This window comes from Botrytis porri (assembly GCF_014898465.1).
Source record: "Botrytis porri strain MUCL 3234 chromosome Unknown BPOR_004, whole genome shotgun sequence".
In the NCBI taxonomy this organism is placed as follows: domain Eukaryota; kingdom Fungi; phylum Ascomycota; class Leotiomycetes; order Helotiales; family Sclerotiniaceae; genus Botrytis; species Botrytis porri.
The window spans coordinates 1,923,266-1,944,042 of NW_024066078.1; the positions used below are offsets into that span (position 1 = coordinate 1,923,266).

A 20,777-nucleotide genomic window follows, 5' to 3' on the forward strand; every position below is an offset into this window, starting at 1 on the left:
CATTCCTATATGTTTAATTATAGAGTTATTATTAATAGTTTATAACCCAATTATATTTTTATTTTATAATAAAAGTTTAAAATTAGAAAATAAGTATTATAAATTAGTTATTTGTATAAGGAAACTTAGAATTACAGTGTTGTAATTAATATAATTAGCTAAAAGGGCCTGGATTAAAGCTTAAACTATTATTAAAGAAAGATCAAAAATCAAAACTATATAAAAAACTATAAAGGAAAAAGGGTTAATCTATTAGTCAATTTTATTTTTGATATAACTTTTAATAAAAGAATTAGAATCATTTTAAATCCAAAATCCTTAGATATTGGAATAAAAAAGGATAAGTTTATTAACTAATTTGATACAATTAATAAAGGAAACTTTTATATAAAATCACTTTTATAATAATTAAATAAGAATAAAATATTATTCTTTTTCGCATTTTTCAATAGTATTATCATATTTAATTAGTGTTACAACGGATTAGTAACAGGCTGTAGAATCACTGACTTGTAGGCTATAATGGTATTATAGGCCTCAGTGATTTAGCTACAATATATTGGGGGACACTAGGCACCCAAGAGACGCCTTAGGCATGTATATAGTATTAGTTATAGGATACTCTAGAAACCTAGAACATAGTTCTTAGGATAGTAGGTCCTAGGATAGACAGAATACAGTAAGCAAGAAAGGCTTTATTAGGATTAATAATATCCTAGGGAATTAGCCCTAAAACAAAAAGACAAGTTAGGATAATAGGAATCATAGAACAAGTATTATATAATCAAAAGTTAATCAACTTATTGATCGATTTTAGTATAAAGGTTTATATAGGGAATGAGTTTCATTATAATGTAAAGCTTCGTGCTTAAGAACAATCATTAGTTTCATTATTATAATTACAAGAATTGCAACCAGTTACAACCTTATTGAATTCCTACTTGAAGTCTAGTCTAAACCATTTCGAGAGATCTCTAAACACTTCCACGTGAACCTAGAGGCAGCTCCCGTAACAATTAGTTTGAACAAATACTTAAAAATAATATTAATTTGAAAGATAAAATACCAATAATTATATATATAATTATTATTGTGTTTATATAATAATTTAAAAAAAGAAGATTAGATATTATATTTAGAGTATCTAATTCTAAACTATTAATTGCTTTTACTTTGATACTGAAAGGAGACTTTTTGAATCTGAATAAAGCTTTACTAATCTCATATATATATATAATATTATTATCAAAAGAGCCAATAAAATATATAGATTTAGAAAAACATATTTTCAAACTATATTTCAAGTATATAATAGAATTAGAAATCTAAAGACTCGAAAATATAAACTATTGAAAAGTTATTAAAAGATTTAAAACTTGAATATACTTATTATCCCTGAAATAAATATATAATTATAAATCAGACTTAGACAATTACTTAAAAAAATACAAGACTAGATTAATAATACATAGGAATTTGTAAGATACTTTAACTATTGAGATTATCTTTACTACTATCTTAGTAACAGCATTATTTCGGATAATAATAATGCTTGTAGTATAGGAAGACTTGGAAGTGAAGTAATTTAATATAACAAATGTATATATAAACATATTCAAACTAAATATTTTTAAATCTATTGTTTACTTTTTATCAAATAGTTTCAGGTAATTAAATATAACTATAAAGGTAAATTAAATTCTTTATAATCTTAAAGACTTTGTAGCACTCTGATATAAAGAATTTATATTAAAATTAAAATGCTTAGGTTTAAAAGATAACAAAAAAGATTTATATATTTATTATATTAAAAATAGGATAATAAGATTATTATTCTTTATAGATAATTATCTTATAGTATATATAAAAAGAGATAAAGAAAAAGTCCATTAGATAATAATTGAACTTAGGTATTATTATGTATTAAAGGAATTGAACAATATTAAATAACTTTTAAAAATATAAATAATAAGGAATAGAAAACTGAAAAAGCTATGATTTATTTATAATATTTATATTAAAAAGATCATAAAGAAATTCAATTTTACAAAAGAAAAGTGCTTATTAATATTTTTACTTTATTACAATTTGTTTCAATACAAAGAACAATCACTTGAAAAGGATATTAAAAGGTTTTAAGAATTAATTGAATTTATTCTTTATTTTATTATTGTAATTCAAGTGGATATAGTATTTATTATAAGTAAACTATTATAATTCTTAAAGAATCTGAACTTTATTTATTTAATAATTGTAATGAAAGTAATATTTTATTTTTAAAGTATTAGATTCTTATTAATTGAGTATATCGAAAATAATAATAATATATTATAATAACGTAACGTATGGGGAACTCGGACATATGGGGAACTCGGACACTTTTAGCCCATCACCAACTTGAAACCGCAATAACTTTTATTATGCATACCCAATCACCTTCTACATCTGCTCAAATTGAAGAGAAGCTTCAAAAGGCTATAATTTCACTTCAATTGAAAGAATTTAAATCAATTAGAAAGGCTGCAGAGCATTTTGAAGTCCCTAAGTCTACCCTAGCTGATAGGCTGGCTGGGAAGAAAACACGTTCCCAAACCCACGAAATGGCTCAAATTCTTTCAAACGCAGAAGAAAATACTCTTGTACGATGGATTTCACGACTTACCATCACTGGATTCCCTGCTACACCTATGTTGGTGAAGGAAATGGCCGACGAAATTCGTCTTCGACGCGTTCGGGTCGCATCATCTCGAAATCCTACCTCGACAGAAATTCCACCTATAGGCCACGAATGGATCTATAGATTCCAAAAACGACATCCAGAACTTAAAACATGCTATTCACGTCAATTAGAGTCTAATCGGACTAAAGAAGCAACTCCGGAGAATATTCAGGCTTGGTTTGACGCGTTTCGCACGCGTCTCATTGAGCGAAAGTATGAATTAGATGATATGTATAATATGGATGAAACCGGATTTGGAGTTGGAAGTACTCAAAGTACGCGCATTATAGTCGATTCTACTCAGAAATCGAATTGGAAAGTTACAGCTGGCAAGCAAGAATGGATAACTGCATTTGAATGTGTCAATGCAGCTGGAAATGCTCTATCACCTATGGTCATTTTCAAGGCTCAGAATACGAATTCTGCATGGATTCCAAAGGACACACCTCAAAGCTGGCAGTTCTCTACTAGTACAAATGGATGGACCTCAAATAGCCATGGATTAGAATAATTAAAAAGGGTTTTCGAACCAGAATCCAAGAAAGTGTCAGGTGACCGACCTCGACTTTTGATCATGGATGGCCATTCAAGCCATATTACAGGTAGCTTTATTGCTTTCTGTATAGATAATGATATTGATTTACTTATATTACCTCCTCATTGCTCTCACTTGCTTCAGCCACTTGATATTGCGGTGTATGGGCCAATGAAACGATATCATGCTTTAGAGGTCGATCGATATTCTCGAGCTGGTGTAAAGCGAATCCAAAGAGCTGAATGGGTAGAACTCTTTCAAAATATTAGAAAAAAAGCATTGAATTCTTCTAATATTAAAGCTGGCTGGAGAGGAGCTGGTTTAGTACCTTTTGCCCCACGAAAAGTACTCGATTCATTACCATTTAACTCCTCCCAGCAACCTTCTACTCCACAAATGAGAACCCCCAATCAAGACCTAGACTTGTCTATACTCAGGAGTTCTCCTCCAGATGGAACAGAACTAAGGCAAGCAAATCAGATCTTTAATACAGCTCTAGCAAGCAGTGGTTCTCCTGCATCGCCAACTCGTCGATATGCCAAGAGAATGACTAGGCTTGTAGAATCTCAAAATGCTGAGATAGCCCTACTTCGGAAACAGCTCTCTGATGCTCAGGAGGTAATTGAGACTCGAAAGAAAAGAACTAAAGGCAAAAGAGTCAAATTACAAGGTCAATTTGTCTTTAGTACTAAGGAAGTATTGAAAATGGTACGTGAGGCGGAGGAAAAACCGAAGGAGAAAAAGCCACGAGGACGGCCACGCAAACGCCCAATTGAAGAATCAGAAGAAGAGATTGAAGAAGAAGAGCTAGAGAATAGTTCAAGTGATTCGGAATTGGAATTGGAGGATTGTGTGGCTCGTAGAACAAGATCGCGTGTAGAATAATTGAAAAAGTGTCCGAGTTCCCCATATGTCCGAGTTCCCCATACGTTACGTTATTAACTAAGTCAACTACCCCACTTTCCGACCACCCCCTCTTTTCGACCACCTCAAAAACCACACCGCTTTGAGTAATTATAAAATTTATACTTTGAATAACTCAACAATGCTTTAATCAATTGATTTGAAATTTTGATATTATTATAATTGTGATATGAAGAATAGATATACCGAAGAAGATATCGCAGAGGCTCTTAGAGCGATTACAAATGGAGCAAGCATACGAAGAGCTAGCTTGGATTATGGTGTTCCACGTACCACACTTCACGATCGAATATATGGTGGAGTTTCGCATCAAAAAGGCGCCCAAATACTTCAAAAGTTATCTCCAATTCAGGAGAATCGACTAGCAGAATGGATATTAGTACAGGAAGCTCTTGGTACTAGCCCTACACATCGTCAAATCAGAGAGATGGCAGAGCACCTCCTTATTGTACGAGGGGAGGATCCCTCACTTGGAAAGAAATGGATACATAGCTTTTTTCGAAGGCATCCTAATATTGGAACTAAGAAGCAACATCAAATCGATTCTGCACGAGTTTCAGGTGCTACATCTGATATTATTAAGAAGTGGTTCCGGAACCTCGCAATCCCTGAAATCAAGGCTATTAAGCCGGCCAACAGATAGAATATGGATGAAGCAGGTATAATGGAGGGTCAGGGTCTTAACGGACTAGTAGTAGGAAGCACTGATCGAAGATTTATTCAAAAAAAGCAACCTGGATCTCGAATTTGGACCTCTTTTATAGAATGCATTTCAGCCAATGGAAAAAGCATTACTCCCCTTGTAATATATAAGGGAAAATCAGTTCAACAACAATGGTTTCCAACAGATTTGACTCTATTCAAGGGTTGGAACTTTACCGCTACAGAAAATGGATGGACTACAGATGCTACAGCTTTAGAATGGCTGAAAAAGATCTATATCCCTCAAACTACCCCTATTCAGCCGGAAAATTCAAGACTCCTCATTTTGGACGGACACGGAAGCCATGAAACTACAGCATTTATGTTAGAATGCTTTAATAACAACGTATATCTCTTACTTCTCCCACCACATACGTCACACGTACTACAACCACTCGATTTATCTGTGTTCTCACCCCTAAAAAGTGCATATCGAATCGAACTTAATAAATTAAGTCTATTATCCGATTCCTCACCAATTGGAAAGCGCAATTTCCTTTCTTGCTATCAGAAGGCTAGAATAGAAGGTTTAACTATTCAAAATATCAAGTCTGGGTGGCAAGCTAGTGGTCTTTGGCCCAAAAATATGGCTAAACCTCTTATGAGTCGACTTTTGCTTGAAAATAGCAATAGAGAGGTTTTATCACTTAATCCTGAATCTGATGATGATCCTATTCTTCAATGGAATATATATTCATCGTTTATTCAATGGAAAACCCCTCAAAAAGGAGCCGATATCAGAAAATATAGAGATATAATGATTCAAGAGAAGGAGATCGATTTGCCAACACGAAGATTACTATTTCGCAAGATTATAAAAGGATTCGATGCTAAGGATTATGAACTCTTAGAGGCAGAGAATAAGATTAGAAAGCTAGAATATCAATTAGATGAAGCATTACCTAGAAAAAGGCGAAAGGTTGTGGTATCTCCAAATTCGAAGTTCGCAGGGATTAGAGCTATAAGGCGTACACAAATTGAAGCTGGAGATCGTGAAGATGAGGTAGATGATAGCTCTAGTGCTATAGAAAGTGATTCTACAGGCGATTTCATTGAAGTTCAATAGTTATTGAGTTATTAAAGTTTTAAGTGTAGATAATATGAATTTTTTAGGTGGTCGGAAACAGGGGGTGGTCGGAAAGTGGGGTAGTTGACTTAAAATATAAAATTACTATTTCAGTTGATCATATATTGAATTAAAAAATTTAAGATCAATAGTTTGAGTATATTAAAGTATGAAAAAATACACACTTTATTTTTGAACATTTTTTTTTTTGAAGATTAATATAAGCTTTTAATTAAAAAAGGTTAGAATTTTCAATTTGTAATGTTTTTCCCACACAAAATAAATAATTTTTTTAAAATTCTCAAGAATTTCAATTTCAATCCTTTATAAAAACTTTTATGAAAATATCTAAAAATGAATTACCTTTTTTTATTAGTAATTCAATGACTTGAAATCTTTTATAATATAAAAGTATTTCATTTTATATTATGATAAATAAACGAAGGTTTTAGCCGAAAAAACATGTGCGGTAAGTAGGTTCCAAAACTTTTACATTTACGAGTGAGCCAGTTGCACAGCATTGAGGGAAATCGCACAGTAGCCACAATGTATATGGATGGACAATAGTACATAACTTTTTACCAATACATACATACCCTCTACGACTAAACCCTCTGGTCAGTCTTCATAGCGCCGCAGGTTTATATGGTGTTTGTCTACTCCAAGTATACATTCCAGTTCCAGGAAGAGGAGTAACTAATACCAAGCTAAACCTTCAATAGCAGCTAATACAACATCTCAAGACCCTAAGAAATACTATCTAAATGTCAACTCGCACTCGATCGAACAAACTATCGACATGCAATCAGGCAAAAGTTGAGAACGACGATGAAGACAACAATTATGGCAATAAATCGCGACGGCTTGAGAAGCAATGTACTAGTATAAAACTGGAGATGATAGCGCAGGAACATCAATAAATCCATCCTGATATTTATAGTTGTATTGAAAATCACTCATGATTGACGCTGAACATACCGAGGATGCGTGATAGAATTTTAACGCATTGCATAGAAAGGCGGCTACAGCTCCAAAGCCATGTGTACCGCTCTCAAGCGCCATCAAATCAACACAAGATTATGGTTGAAACCCCATGGCGATTTCTATCTCCCAATTTCCACTAATCAATGAATCTCCTCCCAACGTAAGTTTCTATAACGAAATTGTCTTGGTAGATTGGAACCGAAAAAATAGTTACGTGGTGGGCGCCAGGAGATGGTTACTTCGATTAAGGATTTTCTCCGACCATGATTGTGAAAATATTCCTGTTTCATGTACGATAGCTTCTGCAAGTAAAGAAGAGAATTCGATACCATGACGATCTCATTTTTCCAAAATCGACAATGCTTACACTTACTTGATTTGGATGTTAACTTCCGGAAGCCTCAAGTATCTTACACAAAGTCAGCAATCCGTTGTTCCTAAGTACGGAAGTAAGCATTCCACATTACACTACACGAAACGTGATCAAAAGACGTTTCAAAGGTAACATCAACGGGTTCCCGCATGAATGCGAACATTCTCTTTTCATGTGTGTAGAAGCAGGACTTATCCCTATGCTTCTTTTTCTATTTTTAGTAGGTATCTTAACTTCTGGGCTTCGATTGCACTCCCTGGCGGCCAAAAATCAATAGACAAAAATGATTTGGCTAGTCTTTTGGACTTTGATTAATGGTATCAATGCCTCGCTCGTCGTATCACCATTATCTATTCCAACTACTACTCCACCTGAATTACCAATTATACAGGAGAGACGCCAAGTAACCACTTCTGGAGAGACATGTGGGTACGCAAATGGAAACGCAATGTTTCCTCGATCCGCAGCACCTGGATATTTTTGCGGAAAGGACACTCAGAACATGTTATGGGGTTTCTGCTCAGACGCTGTTACCGTTGCTGATTGTGGACTATACGGGTACTGCTTCGATAAAGGAGCATGTTCCGCTGGATGCGGAGTTTCCGGACTCATCTCCACGACTTGGTATGTATTGCTTTCGCACTAGCTATCGGATGACACTGAACTGTTCAACTAGCGAACCTTACTGTTTTTCCGGACTTCTGGTGTCTAACTACCAGACCTATACACATATTACGTGTGCGAATGCTCCAGGCTCAGCTGTTTGGCTTGCGGTTCCCACTATAACTTCTCCCTTGCCAGAGATGATATCTTCCTCGTCACAAGCGGCGCTAAGCGTATCGACGCTGGAAAGAACAGTAACTGTATCTCCTTCGTCATTCGCTACGAACCCTAAAATGTCAACTTCCATACCTGCTATCACATCATCAACCATAACCGACGATCCAACAGCCACATTCAACACCGGTATAGCCCCAGTCAGCACAGAATACCCATCAAGCTGTTTGCCAGTAGGTGCTATCATTGGCGGGGCTCTCGGGGGTCTTAGTCTCATTCTTCTTACAATCATCGTGGTCGTATTTTCGAAGAGGCGACAAACGTCTACCCCAAAAGTCGTAAAACATGAGCCAGCCAGCGAGTTACCAGGTGCGACACTTAGAAGCGACATCTTTGAGATACATGGTGGACAAGTTGATAGGCGTGCCAATGAAATTCGGAACCCAAACATATTAAGGAAAGCGAGTTCTGCTGCTTTATCAGGCATTTATTGAGGAAAGGATTGATTTTCTGCTCCAGCCTTGAATTTAAGATTTTGATGTGATATGATGAGCGAGAATTAAAAAAATGATGCTTATAAGACGTAGAATAGTGTGATAAATTGCGGGCCTCGGAAATTTAAGGATAGATCGACAATTCGAAATGATTCCAATATTTAGAGGCTCTCCAGCTCCAGTTCTAAAATACAATTTGAAGGTAGTGACTTATGATTTTGGACCTGCATGATTAGTAACAACTGCTGGGCCGTTGGTAACTATTTCAGCCAAGCACCCAGCTAGCCGGTACCACGATAATACCTCTAGCCCTATAGCAAACGCCACCTGTGTTACAGAACTGCGGGCTCCTTTTTTGATCTTTGATGTGGTAGTAGTAGCCGCCGTTATCGTAAATGATAATTATCATAATATGAGGGTTCCCTCGTTACAATAAGTTCAACTTCGGCTTGGACTTTTCGTAATTTTCACTAGTCGAAATGGACGACATAGCATCTTAGTCTATGCAATTTGTCATCTGAAGATGGATTTGTATTTCCTACTTTTCTTCATTGCATAGGTTCAGGTGCCGCACATATTATTACTCCTCGAATAATCATCTCAACTGGCTCCCCTACAGTTCTCGGGTTACAACCTCGACGGACGACAGCATTCGCCACTTTCCACTTGTGGTTTCCTGAATGGAAACGCAAATCAGCCCCTACTTGCGAACAGTGGCTCGGAGTGTACCTTTGATACAACTGCTTCGCTATGGGGCCTATGCAGAACCGGGTTGACCCTCACAGATTGTGGGTTGGTGGTTATTGCATCGACGCTGGAACTTGTTCAACAGGATGCGGGATAACAGGAACTAATGTAAACACATTGAGTTGGTATGTTTAGGATCGCTAGACATTTTGAAATGCAGTCTCTAACAAAATCTTTAGTGCAAAACAGAAAAGCGCTAGCTTTTGTGTATCAAGTCTCCTCCTCGTCGGCGCAGATCAAACTTATACACATATGACATGTGCATCCCAAGCGCATGCGAGCCCACCTGTCTTTCTATTTGATGCAACCATGACTGCTCCAATACCAGCGCCGACTTCTGAACAAACTTCGTCGGTTGCAATAACAACAAGCAAATCGAACGTGCAATCAAATCTAGAGTCTGCCACCCCATCTGCATCAGATTCGTCCACAAACACTGCTAGTAAGGCGCCAGCCTCTGAGTCGGGATCGAACTCGGGATCGAACTCGGTCTCTTCTGGTACCATCGATTCTCAATCATCAGATGCTAAATACTCAAGCGAATCATCCCCAAGAGAATCCATCTTCACTGTATCTGGTTTCCTCGTCACCTCTTTTTTTCGGTCAAACTAATACCGTGGGAGTTACAGTATCAATTACCACCACCGCCAGTGGCATCTCATCTCCCAGCCCCTCCGATTCTATTGCTCCAGCCCCCAAAACCCTTCCCAAATACGATCCCAAGGCCTTAATCGGCATCGTACTTGGCGTACTCATCTACCTCCTCCTCCTGATCTTCACTCTCACCTGGATAGGAAAATACCGACGAGCGCAAGAGAAAAAATCTACTACCCCCACAGCCGAAAGTCCCACAAACTTTTTCTTCAGCAATCTTCCCGAAGTGATGGAGCCATTTGCAAAAACTGACGGAATCCATGAAATGTGTGATGATCACGGAGAATTGAGGGAATTAGATATTGCAGGAGCGGTTGCGGGGAGGACAGGAAGAGTGAGTGTGAGGGAATTGGCTGCTACGCCTGTGGTGGGTGGAAGACGAAGTGGCAGAAGAAGCGCGAGGGAGGTGGAGGGAGATATGGTGTGGGGGAGAGGGAGAATAAGTATCAAGGAATTAGATGGTGGTGTGTTTGTGAGGAATGGTCGAAGAGGTGATAGCATGACGCAGGTGTTTGAACTTGATGGACAATCGTACATATGATGAGACATGATTAATGCTATAGTACTTAATGATAATGAGAACACGACCAATGAAACAATGCAGAAAGTGATAAGCTATTATAGTCTTCAGCACTAGCCAAAGAACCATATATCAAAGTCAAGTAGTATCAGATGAGACCGTAAAGTATTGCATCATAACTCATGACATTGCTAGTTGTATTTACAAACAGCAGATAGACTCCAAAATTCATTATCCCATCATTCAATTCCAATCAACAGATATCCCGTTCTTATGCGGTTCCAGTCTGTCAAATAATCAGTCCTATTCAATCACGTAAAGACTCATTATTGAAGCATACCTTTCTCTGTCCAACGAAGAATCCCAACCCGAAAGTTTCTGTAGTGAAAGTAATCTTGCTTCCCTTTGGAACTACTCCGAATTAGACTAAAGCTTCCAAAGAATTTCTAGGCAACTTACAGTAGAAAACATCGCCCTTGGTGGCATGAACCTTCTGTCCAGTCTCATCACTAATATCAAACTCTCCATCAACGATAATCTTCATCTCATGATATGTGTATTCGTAGATCAATGGTGTACCCTTTTCTAATCTGTAGAAACCAGCTGATAGTGGTGCAGCTTCGTCGGTAGATACTGACACATCACCGAGGAATGCATTCTCGTTGGCAATGAGAGGAGGCTTAAACTCGGTTTGAGCATTGGCGTGGTATGTGAATGGGAGAGACATCTTTTCAGTTTTTGATGAGAATTGGATGTTTTAGCTTTACTGATTATGGAACCCATTGTTAGTCTTGATGAATGGATAAAGAGGGCGATGAGTGCGAAGCGAAGATATCAAGATATTATAGAGGTGATGTGGTGATTAAGGAAATGGGAATATTGAAAAGAATCATGATCGTATTCATACCTTGAGTTCTTATTTTCTCACAGTAACTTGCACAGTTCTTCAAGAGAGTTTATTCGTGAATATGAAGCTATTGTAAGGTATGGCTTGTGTTTCTGCAGATGATAAGAAGAGTGTGTGTCGGACTGGAAAGATTCGCTTTCTTCGTCCATGATGCCTTCATCTTATATATCCGTCTCTATTATTAGCTCCCGATGATACAAAATCACCAAGTTGTTGAGCCATCCCACTGTAGCAAGAACATCTGCCATATAAGGTATTCTCAATGTATTCCATGGACTGTATTGCTGAAATAGGAAATGCGCGGGGTATGATATGCCTTTCTGAGATCTAAGGAGGGGTCGATTGGGAGCGGCTCGAGCACGGCAAGAAAGGCATACGGGCGGATTTCGGATTCGAATTTAGATTGTGTTGTTGATAGGTATCGACATGTCTTATTAGCTATCGCTCTAGAAATTGCTTGGGAATATGACTATCTGTCGATGGAACGTGCATCGTCGGTATCTTTGTGTTAGAAACCTTAAGAGCTTAACCGTCTGATTGTTTTAGCTCCCGTAGTTGATGGAATCTCATACAGCAAAAATGGCGAATGTTGAATGAAGGGGTCGTCGTTGAACTGAGATAAGGAAGCGATGGAAATTTTGCCCGAATGTAGTTAAAATGAAGCTTACAAGTTGCGCCCCATAATTTTTGCTTTGAACCCGAATTCTAATTCCAAACGCAGGAAACATTTTACACCAGAATGCCATTCAAGCTCTTCAATATCAATCAATACAAACAAAAGTAATTGAGATAATTGTGAGAATGACACGAATTTCTCATTTTCCCTCCAGCAATCTAGCTAGCCAATGAAATCGCCAAAATGTTGTCGGCCCTCGCCCTTTCACCCCCTGACGCCTCGGGCTTTCGCGCCCTTCGCCCTTTTCTTCGCCCTCTCGCCCTCTCGCCCTACGACGTGCAACAAAAACATGAATTATCACATGGAGTAGTTGCCATTGGTTGATCATTATAAACGTTAAGCTACTGATTAGGTTGGTCGGTATTGACCCTGTTGTGTATTGCTGCAATATACCTACTTCGGGCTTCGGATAAATACTCATGTTTCAATCACAATACCATCCGCACTGCATCATGGATCCCAAGGGCCCTTCGCCCTGGAACCCGTAAGAATCTCTGCTTCACCATTCTCTCTCACGACAAAAACATCTTCATGCCTCACGCCAAACTTCTCTTCAAGGTATATTCCAGGCTCTAGTGTGAACGCCATCCCTACATCTAGGAGTTCTCCGACATTTCCCTTATTCAAATAAGGACTCTCATGCGCCTTGATACCAATTCCATGCCCAACGCGATGTGTAAATGCTTTCTCGTAGCCGGCATCAGCAATGACATTTCGAGCCGCTATGTCTACAGAAGCGCATGATGAATTCGGTTTTAATGCATCTAGTGCTTTAGTTTGTGCCTCGAACACTACATCCCAAATTGCGATTTTGTGCTGGGCAACTGGTGAAAGAAGCGAGAGATCTTTCGCTTTCGAGAAGAAAGGTGGAAAGAATGTTCGGCAAATGTCAGAAGAATATCCATGTAGATGGGAACTTTTGAGGGATCAAATCAGCTTGATACATTCAACAAGTGAAGTGCTTAGAGCTCACCCAACATCAATCAACACGAGGGTCTCTTCTTCCAGAACTTTACTTCCATTTGGTCCGCCATGTGGCATTGCAGCATTCTCATCTATTAGAAGATCAATATTATTCTCCATTACGTTTTAAACTCTTCTCCACCCAGATGAAGAGTGTGAGATAACTAGTAGATACACAAAGTTGATTTGTGTCACAAGCCAGTTTTACACAGTGGAGAGGTAGTTGTAAGTCAGAAAATACTCGAAGACCATTGTACGAACGAACTTGAGAGAATCAATTATTGGCTTACCAAAAAGTACGATATCAAAGAATGGATCCATCCCACCAGCTCGCATTGTACTGTCAAGTCCAGCCATGACCTCATTTTCAGTCAAGCCCGGCACCATACACGTCCTCACAGCTCGCAATGCTTCGACAGTTCCTGTATTGACCGCCCTGAGGATATTTACTTCGCCAACTGTTTTCGTTTGCTTCACTCGTTTCACACTGCCAGCAAGTCCCACCACTTCGAAGCCACTTTCGCCCAGGCCTCTCTGGATGAAATCTCTCGTTTCTTCGTCGACCATCACCTTTGGAACTTGAGTGGACCCTACATCTTTCTTGCCAACGACAGTATGCCAATCTCTCAACAGCGTCAAATAAGGATCCCAGTGTTCCTCCCAAGTAACGATGTACAGGTCCTCTTCGAAAGGCATACCGAGCATTCTTACCCTCCCTTCCTCAAAATATGGTGCCAGAAATGATGTCTTTGCAACAACTCTCTTCAAACTTGTATCAAAATGAGGTGTAATGACCATGAGAAATGGTCGCTCTTCAGGCTCCCAAACTTCCCAGGTTTTTTGACTAACATTAGCATAATACTGAAATGTATATCCTGGCTCAACGATAAATGCATCTAATCCATCACTCTCAAGCGCAACAGCTAGATTGTCTCTCCGCTGGATGAATTCTGAGAGCACAATAGGTGAAGCAGTTTCTAGCCATGGCAACCCGGTCTCAAGAAATGTATACACAGAGCATCTCCGAAACTTTTCATATTTGGACAGACTAATCTCTCCGAGAATCAATGGTGACAATTGCCAAGACTATTTGCTGTCAATTAGTATTGAATCTATCTTTGAGGCTTGTGGGACGCTTACCACGAAATTTGGAAGAAGTTGTACGACGAAGATAAGGATAACGAATGTAGTGAAGGTAACGATGTTTCGCTTGGAGAACTGAAGCCAATTCTCCGGTGACTCAAAAGACTGACGCTTTTCCATTTTATCTCGAGATAGTTCAATGTTCTGTATTTGATTCATGAGATGAACATCATCGCACGGTGCTGATAAGGAATGTTCTTGATAGCGGGGGCGGGGTATCTATCACCTAGGTGTGTTTGGAGTTAAATGCTAATTCCACCCCGATAACCAAATCACTTCTCCCCATATCACTTCTCCCCATACCATTCTCTTTCAATTATCCTATCTATCATTCAATTGAACAGCTTTTCGAACAGTGGGGATAGATTCTGAAGATGCTGTTATCGATCTAATGAATATAATTTTCTAAATTAATTCAACAACCAAATCTATTTCAATAGCTAAAATGATTTCAATGTTTAGAAGGGATTGGATGTTCTAAAGTTTTTGATTGTTGGACTGCAGTTCAGACTATCAGACTCCCTTAGTTTGAAATCTGTTTGTATATCATTGGAGAAGTCTAGCTAGCTGCTTACCTACTTTTACCATGAGAACTAAACTTCCCATGCTTATGACTGTTAATTAGTGCAACCATCTTGATTCGGGACCTTCCTCCAGGCTATTGTTGACACATATCAACTTGATCTCCCAACAAAATAATCCCGAATCACTGGACGTCAGGCGTGAACTAATAATGCATGTCTTGATGAAAGTAGTTATCTACCTGCCTTGGGTATCGAAGCTATGTTCAGATCATTCACATTATGGTTGTAGAACCAAAATTGGCCACAAGTCGCCGTTGGTCAGGATCTCATGTCGTCGTTGAGCTTCATGTCACAGTTAGATTGGCAACTAGTGAGTCAATGGCTCACATTGAAAAACACTTGGAGAATGACCATCATGAATATCAAAATAGATGCTGTGATTATGCGCTTCATTGGATATCTAAACAATGCAATACAGATAAAGAGTTTAAACCCTTATTCAGATCTCTCGAATTAAGTTCTGCTGAATCCTCCCGCAGGAGTGACAACTCTAACATCAGGTGGTGCCGTCAAATACTCGGCTGCCTTGCTATCCGCCTTGTATGATTGGACATGAGCACTCTCCTCATGAGCTTTGAAAGCTGCCTCATCTTTGAATCTGTAAGATCTGGTCAACCCATGCATACGGAATGTGTGAAAGGGAAGAGGAAAGGAGAAAGGGAACGTGTGATGGACAAGTTCCTTACATCATAGCCATAACAATTTGCTCTGGCCCGTCACCTGACAAAGGCTTGGTCTTCGATACTTTGTACATAAGACAGCCTGGCTCGGCATCTTCGACAACTTTGGCGAACTTAGCACATTCAGCGAGAGACTGTTAAAGTATTGCGTTAGAGAATGTGAATAGATATTCGAAGACAGTAAGGCGAAGATGATGTGGGGATTCGATGGAAAGAATAAACTTACTTCCTCGATCTTCTCCGGCTTAGGAGTGAAGGTGACGACTCGGGAGATAGGGCTCATGATTGGGTTATGAGAGATTTGGATTAAATTATTAATGCTGAGATAGTTGAGTGGCTTGATGAGATTCGTCTTGTAGTGATTTGGTTGTATGTTGTAGAGCAATAAGGTTGGCTTTCTTGACCTTTATATAATTCGACGCGGCGAAGATCTCCGCACTAGACATCATTCAATGTCGTACCTACAATACTAATGCATTGACAACTTATAAGTAAAAATAGCCTCGGATTACGCATTCTCGAAAGCTGTCCGAATTCAACAATTGCTTGAGAGTCCGAGGAGGTGGTGGAACAGACGTGGCACGGGTCATTGCATGAGCATATTCCCCACAACTCAAGATATCATAGCGGGAACTTCATGGGTTGCCTTTGTTTCGATTCAACCTTTATACAATCACAGCTTCCCATTTGTTGGCAGCACAGCCATAGCATGATTGTCGTGTTGAGGTACTCGAATAGTATTTGATGACTGACTTGTGCTCAAGCACTTATTATGCTCGGAAGGAAATTGTGGGGTTCAATACGCCAGAAGATTGGATGGGGGATTTCAGCTTCATGTTTGAGCATAAAAAGCAGTAATAGTCGGCTTTTTAAATGGCCGACTTGTTACCACACTCAACCTCTCGAGTAAGGCCATTGAAGACACTTGTGTCTTAGGGATTTATAATGATATCAATTTACATAGAAACAGAATCAACATGAAATGCAGCAAAAATAACGGCATATCTTTATTCAACTGTGACTAAGTACAATGATTGTCTAAAATGATATCAAATATTGCAGAGTGTCTGTTTGCCTTCGGGTCCACTGTTTTTCCGTCCCGCTGGAGCTCAGAAAAGGCAACAATATATGAAGTGTGAGCTCGTAATACAATGTGTACATGGACCTTTTGTCGTCCTAGAATCGAGTCCAAGTATTCACAGTACTAAATTATCAAAAAGGAGCAAATGACAATTCGCAATGGAACGGCTTCAGATGACACGAACCCCTCGACAAAAACATACATGAATTTTTCAAACAAACAGAAACATAATCAAAATCTGATTACATATCATGATTAATTGTAACCATCGGGGCGTTGATATGTATTCGGGGGAGGCTGCCTATTCCGTCGTCCGTATGGTAGATGTGATATCCGCTCGATGCTGTCTGGTCCTGAGCGATGAAGCTGCTTTTCGTATCGAACGACAATGGAGAGTCACACTTCCGAAGTGTCATGTCGAGTCGGACTGTGATCGTATAACCTTCGAGTAGAGAGCACGAGATTGGATTTGGTTGAAGTGTACCAAATATCTCGATCTCAGCATCGGCATGGCTCTTGAAGGGCATACTGCTAGTTGTGTCATCTTGCATAGTATCGTTTTTCTTAGAAAATATTGCTCCAGCTGGAATAGTTTCCTCGTGAATCAACTTTGGAGCTTTTCAAATGAAGTTGAGGCAACGGTATTTATTGTTGACGGTGGGGATGATGATGATGATCGAAATAAGGTGCTTATCCTTAAGATACTGATATTCATTTATTCATTGGCTGACACTGTAGGGAAAGCCTGCTGTATCTATCGATCAATTCGTTGTTCAGGATGAAGTTGCTTAAGCACATTCGGCCTTACTGTCAAGGAAAGTCTTAACAACTTATCATTGTTCTGTGGTAGCAGAGTGACCAATAGTCCGGACTGCAGTCAAACAATACTAAGCATTATCAAATCCCCATACCAATCAGAACATCAAATGACTTGAGATATCGAGTATGATTAGAATATTTGAAGTATTTTCAGGTTCCTAACTTCTTCTAACAATAAAGATTATCAAATCTCTAAACCAATTTAAAACATTCAAATGGGTTTGAGATGTTGAATTTGATTGGAATGTTGAACTATCATCGGATTTTCAACTCCTTTCAGACATTCAAGTGATTCGAGATGCTGAATTTAATTAGAATATTGAACTTTATTCAGAATTTTAGCTTCTTTCGGATATTCAAACCCTTATATCATTGGACAAACGTTTTTCGAATGATTCCGCGAACGTCCACGATTGATCGATCCAGATTCTAAAATGTGTGTTAGTCCAGGTATTCCGAAGTATAATGGGCTGAAGGCAAGGAGCATGCATATCTATAGTGCCATATATCGAATTAGTATAAGTAGATTTCATGAAGATAATTTTAAGATATGAAAATAGTCGGTGGAGTGATTATCTAGAGTTCGAAACGATACTGAAGAAATAAGTCATTGAGAGTAAGACAGAGCTACGAGACTGATAGCGAGACAGATGGAGGAGCAAGTGGTCTTGAAATAGACACTTGAGAAACCACTGAGGATATTGGATATTCGAGAGAGATACCAAGAAAGACAAATGCTTGAGCAATAACAATTTTTTTATAGAGCCTGGTATACCTCAATGGTAGTGTCACTTGTCTTGTTCTCCTGTGAGTCCAAAATAATCACTCGTATTTTTGGCTCTGGGTTCCCTCCTTGGATAACCAGTTTTGACTTGGTTTCGTTGTGTGACTACGATCAAAATTCGCCAAAAATGTGAAGGTGAGTGATGGTGATGCCTACCTAGCTCCTCTTTGTGGCTGTCAAATTGGGCAAGCATCACTACCTATATATTCATACATAGTGAGAATCACCTGATGTCCTGGTTCCTTCCTGATTCGAGATGCTCATTCTTAGCGAAGTTCCCAATTCTTCTTCTTCTTCTTCTTCTTCTTCTTCTTCTTCTTCTTCTTCTTCAATGCCACCCCGGAAGAGAAGAGCTTTTGTAAGTATTACCATCCTTCCTTCGAATGCTTCATTAATTCGATATCATCAAGATCATCCATCAACTGACATATCCAACCTGAGGTTTATATGCATCTCATATTTTACACTTAGACTGCGCACAAATTATCTGTACCCATGAATTATCTACAAATAATCCACTTCACAAATTATTTATTAAATATTCTATTCACTCTACAGATTATTTATCGAAACTTTAAAATTACCTATTCCATACAAATAATTTATAAATTATCTATAAATAATCCATTTATCCACAAATAAATAAATTATTTACAAATATATAAATTCTCTACTTTTTTCATTTAAAATATAAAACTATTCTCAAATTATTTTCCAGCCTAAAAGTAATTCAAGCTTAAATTTATATTAATTTTTATATTAATTATAAAATTATATTAATATTATAAATAATTATAAATAATTATATAATATACAAATAAATAAATATCCACAAGTAATTTATACCCATTCTACAAGTTATCCATTTAGATTCTAAATTATCCGCTCTACAAACGGATTATCCGCGGATTATCTGTCGAGGCCATTATCCACTTCGCGGATACCCGTTGCGCAGCCTATTTACACTCCAATATGCAACAACTGCTAACAAAATTTCCAAAATTTCCAAAGTTTCCAAAGTTTCCAAACCCTAGTCGCAAACGGCCCGCACCAAGAACTTCAACCATCGCGATAGGCCAGACTGTCAGAGACATTTACCCCGAGTAAGTTGACATCCTTCACCTCAATTCATGTATCGTTACTAACCATATATAGTGAGTACTGACTCCGCGAGATGTTAGTAAAAGGCTAGCATCGTCCGAATTCCTCCCATCCGTCAAGCTCAAGTAAGTTAGTTGTCCTTCTCTTGTCTCGAAATTTGATACGTGATTCAAAATGCTACCGTTTTTTATAATTTTTCGAACAGCAGGAACGCCGAAGTGGTAGCCTGGGGAGCATTACAGGAATCGGGACGAGTACAGACAAGAGCAGTCGCTCGTACCAGAATGCAGTTAGCAATTTCAGGTTGGCATGGGAAGAGCATCGATGTCAGAAGGCGATCATGAAGTCTATGACCGTTTGAGGGTGGGTTTATATTTGTGTAATAGATATACATGTGGTTTTTTACACCGGATACGTTGCTTAGATAATTACACTCAGAGTATCCAATAGTCCGGACTGCAGTCCAACAATATAAGGGTTTGAATGTCTAAAAGCAGTTAGAAATTTGAAAATCATTCAATTTTTCAATACAATTTAATAATTTCAAATGATTTGAATGTTTTAATTGATTTGGAGATTTGATATTCTTCATTTCTAGACTGCAGTCCGGACTATTGAATACCCTGATAATTTACACTTGCACAATATGAAATGGAAACGGAAATTATTTTTCTCTCACATAAAACCAAAAGTATAACAATGATTTACTTATTGCCTATTGGAGAAACATGTTCAGCCTCTAGACACCCTACTAGAAGAGCAAAAGCAAGTATAGGGGCACTGTACCTGAAGCGAAAACCCTTGGAGTCGATTGCGCCCGAGTGTACGCAACCCTGTCATACACTCGAAGCGCCGCGGCTGCATTATTGAGAGGAACGCATGTAACCGATTTACTCTGCATCTGGAGAGCTATCCCAGCCGATTTTATTCTTTGTAACGAGAATGTGTGAGGTCGACTTTCACGATAATATGGTCACATTATGCTTTCTAAACCTAGCTGCTCTATCTTGAAAAATGACACCTTTGTGTGGCTGGTTCAATGGTCCCAGCACCGCTTCTCTTAACTGTTTGCACGACCACAAAACCGAGTAGATGCTTGATATAAAAGCACATTCATCGATTCGTCTATGAGCAACAACGAGCCAACGAGACGAGCTCGAGAGCTGTACCTGATATTACGACGATTAGATTTTCACGCTCGTGCTCTCGGCATCCCAATTCATCGATGCTAAGATCATGGCTGAATATGACGCTTGACGCCCATTCCGAACCCATCTATCGAAAGAAACATGCCCACAGTCAGGGCCGGATGGAGACTTCTTTCAATCAAAATGGATCGAGCGCGAGATTTTGGTCGAGATAGGGTACAACTAGTTCGCATCAAAGCAGTTCATCCCTCACATACACCAATCTAGGAGAGTCTACTAGGACGTTGTTCAACGAACCGCTAGTGACTATATATTTTGCTATGGCATCAGCTTTTGGGAGACGTCTAATACTGAGTATATCATCATACTAGAACAGGAGACTTGTGCTATGGATAC

The 20,777-nt window shown here is 38.5% G+C and overlaps 8 protein-coding genes across 8 annotated transcripts; 4 read left to right on the forward strand and 4 right to left on the reverse strand.

Annotated features, from left to right (window-relative positions):
* Positions 1-4,347: 4,347 nt before the first annotated feature.
* EAF01_003503 (uncharacterized protein) lies at positions 4,348-4,821 on the forward strand (the record flags this gene model as incomplete). Its single annotated transcript, XM_038911757.1, has 1 exon — positions 4,348-4,821. One exon carries the CDS (start codon positions 4,348-4,350, stop codon positions 4,819-4,821), a length of 474 nt encoding a protein of 157 aa, XP_038772992.1.
* Positions 4,822-4,824: 3 nt separating this feature from the next.
* EAF01_003504 (uncharacterized protein) lies at positions 4,825-5,946 on the forward strand (the record flags this gene model as incomplete). Its single annotated transcript, XM_038911758.1, has 1 exon — positions 4,825-5,946. One exon carries the CDS (start codon positions 4,825-4,827, stop codon positions 5,944-5,946), a length of 1,122 nt encoding a protein of 373 aa, XP_038772993.1.
* A 1,640-nt stretch (positions 5,947-7,586) lies between these two features.
* On the forward strand, positions 7,587-8,574 carry EAF01_003505 (uncharacterized protein; the record flags this gene model as incomplete). Its single annotated transcript, XM_038911759.1, has 2 exons — positions 7,587-7,927; positions 7,980-8,574. 2 exons carry the CDS (start codon positions 7,587-7,589, stop codon positions 8,572-8,574), a joined length of 936 nt encoding a protein of 311 aa, XP_038772994.1.
* A 750-nt stretch (positions 8,575-9,324) lies between these two features.
* EAF01_003506 (uncharacterized protein) lies at positions 9,325-10,516 on the forward strand (the record flags this gene model as incomplete). The annotated part of the gene is made up of 3 exons (XM_038911760.1): positions 9,325-9,446; positions 9,501-9,898; positions 9,951-10,516. The coding sequence occupies 3 exons, from the start codon at positions 9,325-9,327 to the stop codon at positions 10,514-10,516; spliced, it is 1,086 nt and encodes a 361-aa protein (XP_038772995.1).
* Positions 10,517-10,766: 250 nt separating this feature from the next.
* On the reverse strand, positions 10,767-11,222 carry EAF01_003507 (uncharacterized protein; the record flags this gene model as incomplete). The annotated part of the gene is made up of 3 exons (XM_038911761.1): positions 10,767-10,781; positions 10,836-10,906; positions 10,955-11,222. The coding sequence occupies 3 exons, from the start codon at positions 11,220-11,222 to the stop codon at positions 10,767-10,769; spliced, it is 354 nt and encodes a 117-aa protein (XP_038772996.1).
* Positions 11,223-12,528: 1,306 nt separating this feature from the next.
* Positions 12,529-14,304, reverse strand: EAF01_003508 (uncharacterized protein; the record flags this gene model as incomplete). Its single annotated transcript, XM_038911762.1, has 4 exons — positions 12,529-12,994; positions 13,052-13,133; positions 13,332-14,127; positions 14,182-14,304. The coding sequence occupies 4 exons, from the start codon at positions 14,302-14,304 to the stop codon at positions 12,529-12,531; spliced, it is 1,467 nt and encodes a 488-aa protein (XP_038772997.1).
* Positions 14,305-15,221: 917 nt separating this feature from the next.
* EAF01_003509 (uncharacterized protein) lies at positions 15,222-15,731 on the reverse strand (the record flags this gene model as incomplete). Its single annotated transcript, XM_038911763.1, has 3 exons — positions 15,222-15,366; positions 15,455-15,582; positions 15,675-15,731. The coding sequence occupies 3 exons, from the start codon at positions 15,729-15,731 to the stop codon at positions 15,222-15,224; spliced, it is 330 nt and encodes a 109-aa protein (XP_038772998.1).
* Positions 15,732-18,136: 2,405 nt separating this feature from the next.
* EAF01_003510 (uncharacterized protein) lies at positions 18,137-18,504 on the reverse strand (the record flags this gene model as incomplete). Its single annotated transcript, XM_038911764.1, is given in 2 exon segments — positions 18,137-18,331; positions 18,346-18,504. 2 exon segments carry the CDS (start codon positions 18,502-18,504, stop codon positions 18,137-18,139), a joined length of 354 nt encoding a protein of 117 aa, XP_038772999.1.
* Between the last annotated feature and the right edge of the window lie 2,273 nt (positions 18,505-20,777).